At 42.9% G+C, this 13,942-nt stretch overlaps 1 protein-coding gene across 3 annotated transcripts in view; it reads left to right on the top strand.

Moving 5' to 3' along the window:
- The window catches only part of MATK (megakaryocyte-associated tyrosine kinase), a 96,923-nt gene that overhangs the window by 63,303 nt on the left and 19,678 nt on the right, over positions 1-13,942 (top strand). For all 3 annotated transcript variants that reach the window (XM_056573688.1, XM_056573678.1, XM_056573698.1), the window contains one exon: positions 13,416-13,515. In XM_056573688.1, the coding sequence (XP_056429663.1) occupies positions 13,416-13,515 (100 nt within the window). The remainder of the gene's footprint in view (positions 1-13,415; positions 13,516-13,942) is intronic.

Below are 13,942 nucleotides of genomic sequence, written 5' to 3'. Positions count from 1 at the left end.
AAATTTTCACTAAAATGTGTGTTTCCCCCCAAATTTCACATTTTTGCAAGGGTTAATAGCAGAAAATACCCCCAAAAATTTGTAACCCCATCTCTTCCGAGTATGGAGGTACCCCATAAGTTGGCATGAAGTGCATTACGGGCGAACTACAATGCTCAGAAGAGAAGGAGTCATATTTGGCTTTTTGAGAGCAAATTTTGCTCGGGGGCATGTCGCATTTAGGAAGCCCCTATGGTGCCAGGACAGCAAAATAACCCCCTCATGGCATACCATTTTGGAAACTAGACCCCTTGAGGAATGTAACAAGGGGTACAGTGAGCATTTACCCCCCACTGGTGTCTGTCAGATCTTTGGAACAGTGGGCTGTACAAAATTTTTTATTTGCACAGCCCATTGTTCCAAAGATCTGTCAGACACCTGTGGGGTGTAAATTCTCACTGCACCCCTCATTACATTCCGTGAGGAGTGTAGTTTCCGAAATGGGGTCACATGTGTTTTTTTTTTCTTTTTTGCGTTTGTCAAAACCGCTGTAACAATCAGCCACCCCTGTGCAAATCACCTCAAATGTACATGGCGCACTCTCCCTTCTGAGCCTTGTTGTGCGCCCCCAGAGCACTTTGCGCCCACATATGGGGTATCTCCGTACTCGGGAGAAATTGCATTACAAATTTTGGGGGGCTTTTTTCCCCTTTACCTCTTGTCAAAATGAAAAGCAACACCAGCATGTTAGTGTAAAAAATATTTTTTTTTTACACCAACATGCTGGTGTAGACCCCAACTTCCCCTTTTCATAAGGGGTGAAAGGAGAAAAAGCCCCCCAAAATTTGTTAGGCAATTTCTCCCGAGTACGGCGATACCCCATATGTGACCCTAAACTGTTTCCTTGAAATACGACAGGGCTCCGAAGTGAGAGCGCCATGCGCATTTGAGGCCTGAATTAGAGATTTGCATAGGGGTGGACATAGGGGTATTCTACGCCAGTGATTCCCAAACAGGGTGCCTCCAGCTGTTGCAAAACTCCCAGCATGCTTGGACAGTCAACGGCTGTCCGGCAATACTGGGAGTTGTTGTTTTGCAACAGCTGGAGGCTCCATTTTGGAAACAGTGGCGTACCAGACGTTTTTCATTTTTATTGGGGAGGGGAGGGGGCTGTGTAGGGGTATGTGTATATGTAGTGTTTTTTACTTTTTATTTTATTTTGTGTTAGTGTAGTGTAGTGTTTTTAGGAGACAGTCACGCGGGCGGGGGGGTTACAGCGAGTTTCTCGCTACAAGTTTGAGCTGCCGCGCAAAATTTGCTGCATCGCAAACTTGCAGCCTGATACTCACTGTAAGCCCCTGCCCATGTGAATGTACCCTGTACATTCACAGGGGGGGGGACCTCCAGCTGGTGCAAAACTACAACTCCCAGCATGCACAGTCTATCAGTGCATGCTGGCAGTTATAGTTTTGCAACAGCTGGAGGCACACGGGTTGGGAAACACTGAGTTAGGAAACAGACAATGTTTCCCAACCAGTGTGCCTCCAGTTGTTGCAAAACCACAACTCCCAGCATGCCCAGGCAGCCGAAGGGCATATTGGGAGTAGTGGTTACGTAACAGCTGGAGGAGAACAGTTTGGGGACCACTGTGTAGTGGTGTCCAAGCTGCAGCCCTCCAGATGTTGCAAAACTACAACTCCCAGTATGCCAAAACTGTCCAGGCATGCTGGGAGTTGTAGTTCTGCAACATCTGAAGGGCCAGATGTTACAGAACTACAACTCCCAGCATGCCTGGACAGTAAGGGCATGCTGAGGATGTGTAGTTTTGCAACATCTGGAAGGGCACAGTGGTCTCCAAACTGTAGACCTCCAGATGTTGCAAAACTGCAACTCCCAGCATGCCCAGACGCCAAGGGCTGTCTGGGCATGCTGGGAGTTGTAGTTTACAGGGTCCCATTACAGCAATGCACGTCGCTTTACGGCGACGTGCATTGCTGTAAAGGGCCCGACCGCGGCTGAAGAGGAACTCACCTGTCGCCGCCGCCGCCTTCTTCCTCGCCGGGATCCGGGTCTTCAGGGACGAGGTAAGTACCGGGGCTGGTCCCCAGCACTCCCCCGTCCCCCGCCGCGTCCTCCGGTCTTCCTCCCGTCCTCTCCGGACTTCAAGGGGCCGGGCAGGACGGGAGGAAGTAACCGCCCCCCCTCCTGCGATTGGTCGGTTAGTTAACCGACAGATCGCAGGGTATAGGAGGAGGTGGCAGGTTTGCCACCTCGCTCCTATACGTTAGCATGGTCCTGGCTGTCTGTGACAGCCGGGATCATGCGAAATTACCGGGCGGTCGGGTCCCAGAGACCCGATCAGCCCGGTATCGCCGCAGATCGCAAGGGCGATTTCCCTTGCGATTTGCGGCGATCGCCGACATGGGGGGCCTACATGGCCCCCCTCGGCATTTGCCCTGGATGCCTGCTGAAGCATTTCAGCAGGCATCCGCTTCCGATCTCTGCCCGGGGCGCGGCAGAGACCGGAGAAACACCAGGACGTACTAGTACGTCCTGGGTCCTTAAAGCCCAGGGTGCCAGGACGTTCTAGTACGTCCTGGGTCCTTAAGGGGTTAAAGGGGTACTCTGGTGGAAAACATTTTTTTTTTTAAATCAACTGGTGCCATAAAGTTAAACAGATTTGTAAATTACTTCTATTAAAAAAATCTTTACTCTTCCAGTGCTTTTTAGCAGCTGTATGCTACAGAGGAAATAATTTTATTTTTGAATTTCTTTTTTGTCTTGTCCACAGTGACAAAAAAGAAATTAAAAAAGAAAAGAATTTCCTCTGTAGCATACAGCTGCTTAAAAGTACTGGAAGGGTAAAGATTTTTTAATAGAAGTAATTTACAAATCTGTTTAACTTTCTGGCACCAGTTGATTTAAAAAAATGTTTTCCCCCGGAGTACCCCTTTAACCCTATCAGAGGAGGGACCGTCGAGCAAAGTTACTAAACAGAGAATCCTTTTGCATTCTGATGTTAAATACCTCATATCCCAAAGGATTAAACCATAGACTGGACTTAGTCATTCCCTACTAGTGTACTATTATTTTAAATACAAGCTCGGTTTTTCACTTTTTAGCCACGCGATGCATGTCTTCACCTAGGAATCAGGTGCATTCATCATTTAGTCTATGTATACCCTAACTGGGCTACCCCTGGTGACTAAGGCCCAGTAGGGCGGAATCGTGTCAGAACACAGGGAGACAGGCTCACCATGGTCATATCTGCTTACATTTCACTTCACTTTTTGTATACCGATTTTAGGCCTTAAGGATAATTTCATTTTTCATTTTCATTTTTTTAATTCTCGCCTTCTAAGAGGGGATCCTGCGTGTTACGTCACGCCTCCGCCCTGTGTGACGTCACGCTCCGCCCCTCAATGCAAGCCTACGGGAGGGGGCGTGACAGCTATTACGCCCCCTCCCGTAGGCTTGCATTGAGGGGCGGAGCGTGACGTCACACGGGGGCGGAGGCGTGACGTCACATGCCGCCGGCCGTGTGGTCGCCGGTAATCAGACCCGGAGCTAACACGCTCCGGGGACTGATTACAAACGGGGTGCTGCGCAAAAGATCCCAGGGGTCCCCAGCGGCGGGACTCCCGCGATCAGGCATCTTATCCCCTATCCTTTGGATAGGGATAAGATGTGTAAGCACTGGAGTACCCCTTTAAGGACTTTATAGTCAGGGCTGGATTAAGAGCATTATGGGCCTGGTGCTGAGGATTTTGATGGACCCACAAATGGCCATTACCCATCAGCTGGTTTGTGGGTCGCAGTGCGACTGTACAGGAGGTGAAGATGGTTATGGTTTTTCTGAGAAAGACCCAGTATGTTGTCTGGCCAGATGGTATGTGGCATGTTCATGGTGAGATGCAGAAAAAGGGCTAAACTCTGGAGGTTATTGAACAAATGGTAATCAGTGTAACTGATTCCCCGTCATTGGGTTCAATATATAATAGACCTGGACTTTTATTACAAAAAAATCTTGGTCAAAAATATAACTTTTAATTACATACTATTAAAAAATCTAACATTTGTGTGATATCCGCAACACATAATTTAAAACAAACAGCCAAAAAAAAAAAAAAAAGACACATATCAAAAGAAAATGAGAATCAGATAGGTTGTAGTTTTTACATCCCTATAATCATCCCTGTATATATAATTAGACTAACCACTCAGGGGGACAGTGAGGAATCAGGGGGAAAAAATTGTACACACTACTATGCATCAGGCCCGTAGCATTAAGGTTATAGGCAAAGTGGTAGTAGTGGCAGTGACCCTGTTGTACTCTACCTGACTGGCTAACCCCTGCCCACCACTGCAAGATAGCCGCCCTATTAAGAGTGATCCCATTTTCAAACCTCCTCAATATCCTTTCACTCAACGTAGACCCTAATCTATGAGAATGGCTAACTAAAATTATTAATATAGCAAGGAACTACATAAACCCCAAATAATGAAAGTAAAGAGCATGTAAATAATGGCTATCCAAATAAAACTGGTGACCACATCCACCAGGGGATAGTTTGTCCCCTGTAACCGTGGAAACCAAATAATCTAAATATAAAGGTGAAACCACGCAACAAAGTAGGACACCAGAGCCCTAGTGTTTGTACTTAAATTGAATACAAGATAAGATAGGGGGGTGTAGAACAATGCCTAATCATGCTGTTAAAACTAAATAGTTTGTATACACATAATACTGATAAATTAGGATACCAAAAGGCAGGTTATCACTTATATTTGCAAACACCACACAATAGAAGTGTAGATAGCAAGAATACAGGGTATGGTATTAGGCCTTTAATGAAGTTCCTAAGAATGAATTCAAAGTGGAAATGCACAACAACACAACGCGTTTCACTATGCTGTATACAGGAAAGCACAGCTCATCAGGGGATGTGCCAATAAGACCAATATAACAAAGATTATACTGGAATCCTATACAGCAATACAGATACCTACTAACAAAACAGTATATCAATTAAGTGTAAAAAATGATAAAACCATTGGATATAGACACCACATCAGCATCTGATGGCAGAACATCAATAGATTAGTACCAATGATCCTGCAACAGAGAGTACAATAGCACAGATATGGAAGTAACAAATTGAGCAGCCAGACAAGCACACTGATCTCCAGGAACACAGGTAAAAAGATCACTGGAGACAGAGGAGATTGCCAGGAAAATACAAACACGGCCTAAAGAAAAAGCAACACCAATTCAGCTGTGTACTTGCATGTTAGAGGTCCCATTGAAAGCCTCATGTTAGGTGAGTGCAATTCACATCAAGCACCTTCTGATGTAGCCCATCAGACACTGGGGACAACACCGATAGTGGTGTCTAAACACATGGATAATAGTGTCTGCCCTGTGGTGCCCCCATAACCTTGATGCTATGTTCTTGAATCATACGGATCTGATACATCGTAGTGTGCACAATTTTTGGGTCACTCTGAGTGGTTAATCTAATTATATATATAGTGGGCTATTCACCCTTGATTATAGGGGTGTAAAAACTACAACCTCATTGATTATCCTTTTCTATTCATAGGCATTCATTTAGGCAATATATTAACATATATATATATATATATATATATATATATATATATAAATGGCTAAATGGCCTAACCTGAATCTCTGTTACACCTGAAGAGGTGTCCTCTCCCTGAGGAAAGTATTGACCCCTTTTAAAGCCTCAGGCCTCTCACCACAGCCAAGCCAGATCACCCTGCTCTGTACTGATGAGGGGCAAAAACCCCAAAACAGCTGTCTGCAGATGGGTCAAAACTTCCCTTTTGGGGAGTAGTCTGACTTGGCATATATCCCGTTCAGCTTTTTATATTCCTTAACAGGAGCTAAGCTGATACCAGGGAACACTACCTGAAAAGGTTGTGTAATGAGCTGCTTTGCATATTCCCCTATATATATATCCCAATACATAATTGAACACATTCGTCCCAAAAAAAAAAAAAAAAAAATATATATATATATATATATATATATATATATATATATATATATATGCGTGAATGTGTCTGTATATCAGGGCTCCACAAATCCCAGGTGCCAAGGCAAAAATATTTGTAAATATTTGCTTTTCCTCTTTGACCATAACAAAGATCGCTGCAAAGGGCGCAATCTGCCATGTTCCCCGCAAGAGATAAAGCAATGTACTTGAGTCACATCATTAGTAGGTAGAGGACGCAGTGTGTAGTCGATTTGTAAATTGTATCATGATTGCAAAAGGCAAATAGCAAGAGAGGCTCCGGCCTGTGTCTGTACAGTGTGGGGTCTTGGGCAGAGATAAGCGAACTTACAGTAAATTGGTTCGTAACGAACCTGGCGGCTTGGCCTTTGATGAATTTAGTCTGCATAAATTAGTTCAGCTTTCCAAGTGTTCAGGTTGCCTGGAAATTTCCAGGATGATAGTCTTAGGTTTCCTAGGACTGTAGCCACATTTTTCAGGCAACTGGAGCACTTGGAAAGCTGAACAAATTCATGCAGATTAAAGGGGTATTCCAGGCAAAACCTTTTTTTATGTATATCAAATGGCTCCGGAAAGTTAAACAGATTTGTAAATTACTTCTATTAAAAAATCTTAATCCTTCCAATAGTTATTAGCTTCTGAAGTTTTCTGTCTAACTGCTCAATGATGATGTCACGTCCCGGGAGCTGTGCATGATGGGAGAATATCCCCATAGGAACTGCACAGCTCCCGGGACGTGAGTCATCAGAGAGCAGTTAGACAGAAAACAACAACTCAACTTCAGAAGCTAATAACTATTGGAAGGATTAAGATTTTTTAATAGAAGTAATTTACAAATCTGTTTAACTTTCCGGAGCCAGTTGATATATAAAAAAAAAGTTTTGGCCTGGAATACCCCTTTAAAGTTATCTACAGCCGAGCTGCAAGGCTTGTTACGACTGAATTTACTGTAAGTTCGCTCAACTTTGGTCTTGGGTGGCCAAGAGCGCTCCTACGGGGTGACCGCACAGCCAGAAAAGACATCAGGCGGGAAAAAACACCGGGGCAGGCAGGGCTTCGGCGGAGGGAATGTATCCCGAAAACAAGACCTCAGGAGTGCACAGGATGGATCAGGTCCAGGAGCTTTAGATTCAGGTGGTGGAATCAGGACTGCACTGAGAGGTAACGGCAGCAAAACTCTGTCAGTACAGTTTGCCAGTCATACTATTACTACTACTATCACCCCCATTATGCTATACCAATGGTATGTGTGTCAGTCAAACTATTACTACTATCACCCCCAACATGCAATACCAGTGCTATATGTCAGTCATACTACGACTACTACTACCATCACCCCCATTATGCTATACCAGTGCAATATATGTCAGTCAAACTACTACTTTCACCCCATTATGCTATACCAGTGCTATGTGTGTGTCATACTACTACCCCATTATGTTCTACCAGTACTATGTGTGTCAGTCATACTACTACTACCATCACCCCCATTATGCTATACCAGTGCAATATATGTCAGTCATACTACTACTTTTACCCCATTATGCTATACCAGTGCTATGTGTGTGTCATACTACTACCCCATTATGTTCTACCAGTACTATGTGTGTCAGTCATACTACTACCATCACCCCCATTATGCTATACCAGTGCTATGTGTGTGTCATACTACTACCCCATTATGTTACATAGTTACATAGTTACATAGTTAGTACGGTCGAAAAAAGACATATGTCCATCAAGTTCAACCAGGGAATTAAGGGGTAGGGGTGTGGCGCGATATTGGGGAAGGGATGGGATTTGATATTTCTTCATAAGCATTAATGTTATTTTGTTAATGTATCTAATCCTGTTTTAAAGCTGTTAATTGTTCCTTCTGTGACCAGTTCCTGAGGTAGACCCTTCCATAAATTCACAGTTCTCATGGTAAAGAAGGCGTGTCGCCCCTTGAGACTAAACTTTTTCTTCTCCAGACGGAGGGAGTGCCCCCTCGTCCTTTGGGGGGGTTTAACCTGGAACAGTTTTTCTCCATATTTTTTGTATGGGCCATTAATATACTTATATACGTTTATCATATCCCCCCTCAAACGTCTCTTCTCAAGATTAAACAATTGTAACTCCTTTAATCGCTCCTCATAGCTAAGATGTTCCATGCCCCATATTAGTTTAGTCGCACGTCTCTGCACCCTTTCCAACTCCGCAGTGTCCCTTTTATGGACAGGTGCCCAAAACTGAACAGCATATTCCAGGTGAGGCCGTACCAATGCTTTATAAAGGGGGAGTATTATGTCCCTGTCCCTTGAGTCCATGCCTCTTTTGATACATGACAATATCCTGCTGGCTTTGGAAGCAGCAGCCTGACATTGCATGCTATTCTGTAGTCTATGATCTACAAGTACACCCAGGTCCTTCTCTACCAGTGACTCTGCCAGTTTAATCCCCCCTAAGACATACGATGCATGCAGGTTATTAGTACCCAGATGCATAACTTTACATTTATCCACATTGAACCTCATTTGCCAAGTGGATGCCCAGACACTTAGTCTATCCAAGTCCTCTTGTAACTTATACACATCCTCTATAGACTGTACCGTGCTACAAAGCATGGTGTCATCTGCAAAGATAGAAACAGAGCTGTTAATACCATCCTCTATATCATTGATAAATAAATTAAACAACAGCGGGCCCAGTACTGAACCTTGGGGTACACCACTAATTACCGGGGACCAATCAGAGTACGAATCATTGACCACCACTCTCTGGGTACGATCCATGAGCCAGTGTTCAATCCAGTTACAAACTAAAATTTCCAAACCCAAAGACCTTAACTTACCTGTCAGACGTCTATGAGGGACAGTATCAAATGCTTTAGCAAAATCCAGAAACACTATATCCACAGCCATTCCTCTGTCAAGGCTTCTACTCACCTCTTCATAAAAGCAAATTAGATTGGTTTGACAACTTCTATCCTTAGTAAACCCATGCTGGCTATCACTTATAATACTATTATCCCCTATGTATTCCTGTATGTAATCCCTTATAAGTCCTTCAAACAATTTACCCACAATGCACGTTAAACTTACCGGTCTATAGTTTCCTGGGGAAGACCTAGAGCCCTTTTTGAAGATTGGCACCACATTCGCCTTGCGCCAGTCCCTTGGCACAATACCAGACACCAGAGAATCTCTAAATATCATGAACAGGGCTACAGATATTACTGAACTTACCTCTCTAAGAACTCTTGGGTGCAATCCATCTGGCCCTGGAGATTTGCTTACATTTATATCACTTAACTTACCTTGTATCATCTCTACATTAAGCCAGTTCAGTACATTACATGATGTGTTACCAGCACTGACCTGGCCAATGTCAGCTCCTTGTTCCATAGTGTATACAGAACTAAAGAACCCATTCAGTAGCTCCGCCTTCTCTTGATCGCCTGTGACAACCTCAACATTATCATTATTAAGGGGTCCTACATGCTCTGTCCTTGGTTTTTTTGCATTTATATATCTAAAAAAATATTTAGGATTAGTTTTGCTTTCTTTGGCCACCTGTCTCTCGTTTTGAATTTTTGCTGTTTTTATTACATTTTTACAGATTTTATTAAGCTCCTTGTACTGTTTAAATGTTATCGCTGACCCATCAGATTTGTATTTTTTGAAGGCTATTTTTTTGTTGTTTATTGCTCTTTTAACATCATTTGTCAGCAATGTAGGATTTAGTTTTAATCGTTTATATTTGTTCCCCTTTGATATATATTTAGATGTATAGTTATTTAGAGTTGATTTAAAGATGTCCCATTTACCTTCTGTATCAGTATTTGACAACACCTCCCCCCAGTCTATGTCCTGTAGTGCAGCCCTCAGCCCAGGGAAGTTTGCCTTTTTAAAGTTATATGTTTTTGCCTTTGTTTTCTACATTTTAAGTCAAAAGTAACTATATTGTGGTCGCTATTACCAAGGTTTTCCCGCACAGTTACATTACCAACCAGCTCTGCGTTGTTGGAAATGATCAGATCCAACAAGGCATCACTTCTTGTTGGGTCCTCCACAAACTGGCCCATAAAATTATCCTGCAATAAATATAGGAATTTTCTCCCCTTTGTAGTTTTAGCCAGCCCCCGGCCCCAATCTATATCTGGATAGTTAAAATCTCCCATTATTACCACTGTACCTGCCCGGGCGGCCCTCTCTATTTGTTTATACAGCCGACCTTCTATCTCTTCAGTGATATTAGGGGGTCTGTAGATTACCCCAAATATTATTTTTTCAGTATTTCCCTCCTTTTGTAATTCTACCCACAGTGATTCCACCTCCTCAGAATCATCACACACTATGGCATCGTTCACACTGACTTTCATACCACTTCTTACATACAGACAGACTACCAGTACTATGTGTGTCAGTCATAATACTACTACCATCACCCCCATTATGCTATACCAGTGCAATATATGTCAGTCATACTACTACTTTCACCCCATTATGCTATATCAGTGCTATGTGTGTGTCATACTACTACCCTCCATTATGTTCTACCAGTACTATGTGTGTCAGTCATACTACTACTACTATCACCCCAATTATGCTATACCAGTGCAATATATGTCAGTCATACTACTACTTTCACCCCATTATGCTATACCAGTGCTATGTGTGTGTCATACTACTACCCTCCATTATGTTCTACCAGTACTATGTGTGTCAGTCATACTACTACCATCACCCCCATTATGCTATACCAGTGCTATGTGTGTGTCATACTACTACCCTCCATTATGTTCTACCAGTAGTATGTGTGTCAGTCATACTACTACTACCATCACCCCCATTATGCTATACCAGTGCAATATATGTCAGTCATACTACTACTTTCACCCCATTATGCTATACCAGTGCTATGTGTGTGTCATACTACTACCCCATTATGTTCTACCAGTACTATGTGTGTCACTCATACTACTACTACTATCACCCCCATTATGCTATACCAGTGCAATATATGTCAGTCATACTACTACTTTCACCCCATTATGCTATACCAGTGCTATGTGTGTGTCATACTACTACCCTCCATTATGTTCTACCAGTACTATGTGTGTCAGTCATACTACTACCATCACCCCCATTATGCTATACCAGTGCAATATATGTCAGTCATACTACTACTACTATCACCCCCATTATGCTATACCAGTGCTATGTGTGTGTCATACTACTACCCTCCATTATGCTCTACCAGTACTATGTGTGTCAGTCATACTACTACTACCATCACCCCCATCATGCTATACCAGTGCTATGTGTGTGTCACCTACTACCCTCCATTATGCTCTACCAGTACTATGAGTGTCAGTCATGCTTGTGGAAAGTTTGCTGAACAACATTTGGAAAAGCCTGTGAAATACTGTGAGAATATAGTGTAGTCAGATGAGAGCAAAATTTACATAAAACACACCATGTTTGGAGGAAAAATAGCACTGCAAATCACCCTTAAAACTCCATACAAACAGTGAAGTTTGGAGGTGTGAACAAATGGTACTGGCAAACTTCACATAATTGAAGGATGAATGGGCACATTTACTGAGAGGTGCCCATGAGGAGGATAAAATAGTAGTGCAGGGCCATGATATCATCTTAGCTTTGTGAGTCTCCTGTGGTCTCAGCAACTTTTCTAATGAGGTCTGCACAGTAAAGGTAGTCCTTGATCCCTGGCAGAGGTGGACTGAGCAGTCAGGCTCTGCAGAGATGGTCCAAAATGTAGGGGTGGGGCATGAGGAGGGGTTGGGGTGGGAATAGGGGTGTGGAAGCAATGGGGCCCTTGTTTTATTTGGTCCTGGTGTTGTCCACCTCGGGTCATGAGCATCTATTCCTCTTATTATGCATTCTATGATTTGGCAGCAGCTGCCTGGCACTAGTCTCTAAAGCTGAGTTTACTGTCCAAGTACATAAGATTACATTTGTCCACGTGAGATTAATTTGCCATTTCTGCCAAAGCCTCCAGCTTCTTTAGATCCCTATCTTCTTAAGATCCCTATTTAGTGTGATATTATCCTCCTATTATTACATTTTTACCTTCATTTATGCATTAACCTTGGAAGAGTCCAGAAATACAACATCCACAGCCTCATGAGGTCCAAGCTATAAATTACTTCCTCAATTAAGCTGATCAGAAAAGTCGACAGGCCCTGTCCTCTTAAATTTATATTAATATTCTGTTATAAAGTCATTTTTATTAAGACATTTTAGGATAGCAGATGTAGCAAATGCCAGCTTTATAGCTGACTACCACATCTGTAACAAAGGGTACTATGCTATCAGAGCAGGGACACCTGTCTTTCACAGGATTATGTTCTCTTTGTGTACTTTTTATGGCAAGACATTTAGCCTAGGACACAGTCCCTGCTCTTTGATCATATTCTGCTAGCCTGAATGACTGGCTGAGCTGGGTGTTAAAGGAGTAGTCCAGTGGTGACTCAGTGGTGAACAACTTATCCCCTATCTTAAGGATAGGGGATAAGTTGCAGATCACGGGGGGTCCAACTGCTGGGGCCCCCTGTGATCTCCTGTACGGAGCCCTGACAGCCCGCGGGAAGGGGGCGTGTCGACCTCCGCACAAAGCGGCGGCCGACACGCCCCCTCAATACAACTCTATGGCAGAGCCGAAGCGCTGCCTTCGGCAATCTCCGGCTCTGCCATTGAGATGTATTGAGGGGGCGTGTCGGCCGCCGATTCGTGCGGGGGTCAACACCCGCTATCTGGCCCCCCGCGATCTCAAACTTATCCCCTATCCTTAGGATAGGGGATACGTTTTTCACCACTGGACTACCCCTTTAAGCTGGGCACTGAACATCTTGCCCTGTGAGTAATTGAAAGTAAGCAACATCAGGTTACTTCTAACAAATTCATCGGACTGGGCCCAGAGCTCAGTAAACAGCATACAGAGCATGGATGGCTTACTCTTCAGTAAGTGGATCAGTGCTCAACACTGCTTATGTAGGGAACCCCAACAACTATTGTGTAAGTGATCAGCGATGTGTATGCATCACGTACCCAGTTCTATTCAAAAGTTGGCTATATCTGTAGTATCTGGGCACCCTATTTCACCCCTTTTTGGAATACTGCCAGCAAAGAAAGACACAATGTAGTAAGACTTCAGTGTGATGCATCAGTTTCCACTCCTCTTTTTTCCCCAACTTTGTCTATATTCTATAATTACTGTCTACTTCTGAAACCATTAGAAAAAATATTGTTATTTTATGGTATGGTGCTGCTTGTTTTTGATACTTTTCAACATTTTCTGTATTCCCAATACTGTACATCATTGTACTATTTTGTTACATAGTTTTTATGCTACTTTTGGTAAGTTATATTTTATGCTTTATGTTTTTAGATGTATTGAAAGGAATGTATATGGGTCAACCAGTAGCCATTAAGAACATTAAGTGTGATGTCACTGCAAAAAACTTTTTGGAAGAAACCACCACAATGACGTGAGTTTACCAAGTGTGAGTTCAAATTATGAAAGAAAATAAGCTGGGAGTATTTCAATATCCTGTGATGACATCTAAAGACAATTTATATGTATTATGTAGTCATCTGCATATTTTGTCTTACATGACTTAGGACCACCCATATGTCTTCTGAATTGACATTGGAATCAATCTTCAGGCATGGAATATGTTAATTAACAGTTTATCTTTGTTTAGTAGGTCGGTGGTTAGGTAAAAAGTTGGTAATTTTAGCTCAATGATGAGTCATTTAATTTTTTTAATGGTTGTTTAAGTCTGAGAATTGACCAATTCCTGTGTGATTTTACATTAAACTGTGAATATTGTCCTCACCTAGCTGCTCTAAAGCTCTATCATATTTATACATGTAACACACTAACTAAAGGCTTTATTGTTGTTATTGACCTTA

The sequence above is a fragment of the Hyla sarda genome, chromosome 1, assembly GCF_029499605.1.
Source record: "Hyla sarda isolate aHylSar1 chromosome 1, aHylSar1.hap1, whole genome shotgun sequence".
Taxonomy (NCBI): domain Eukaryota; kingdom Metazoa; phylum Chordata; class Amphibia; order Anura; family Hylidae; genus Hyla; species Hyla sarda.
Note: the sequence above shows the minus strand (reverse complement) of the source record. Positions and strands in the feature narration are given on the sequence as shown.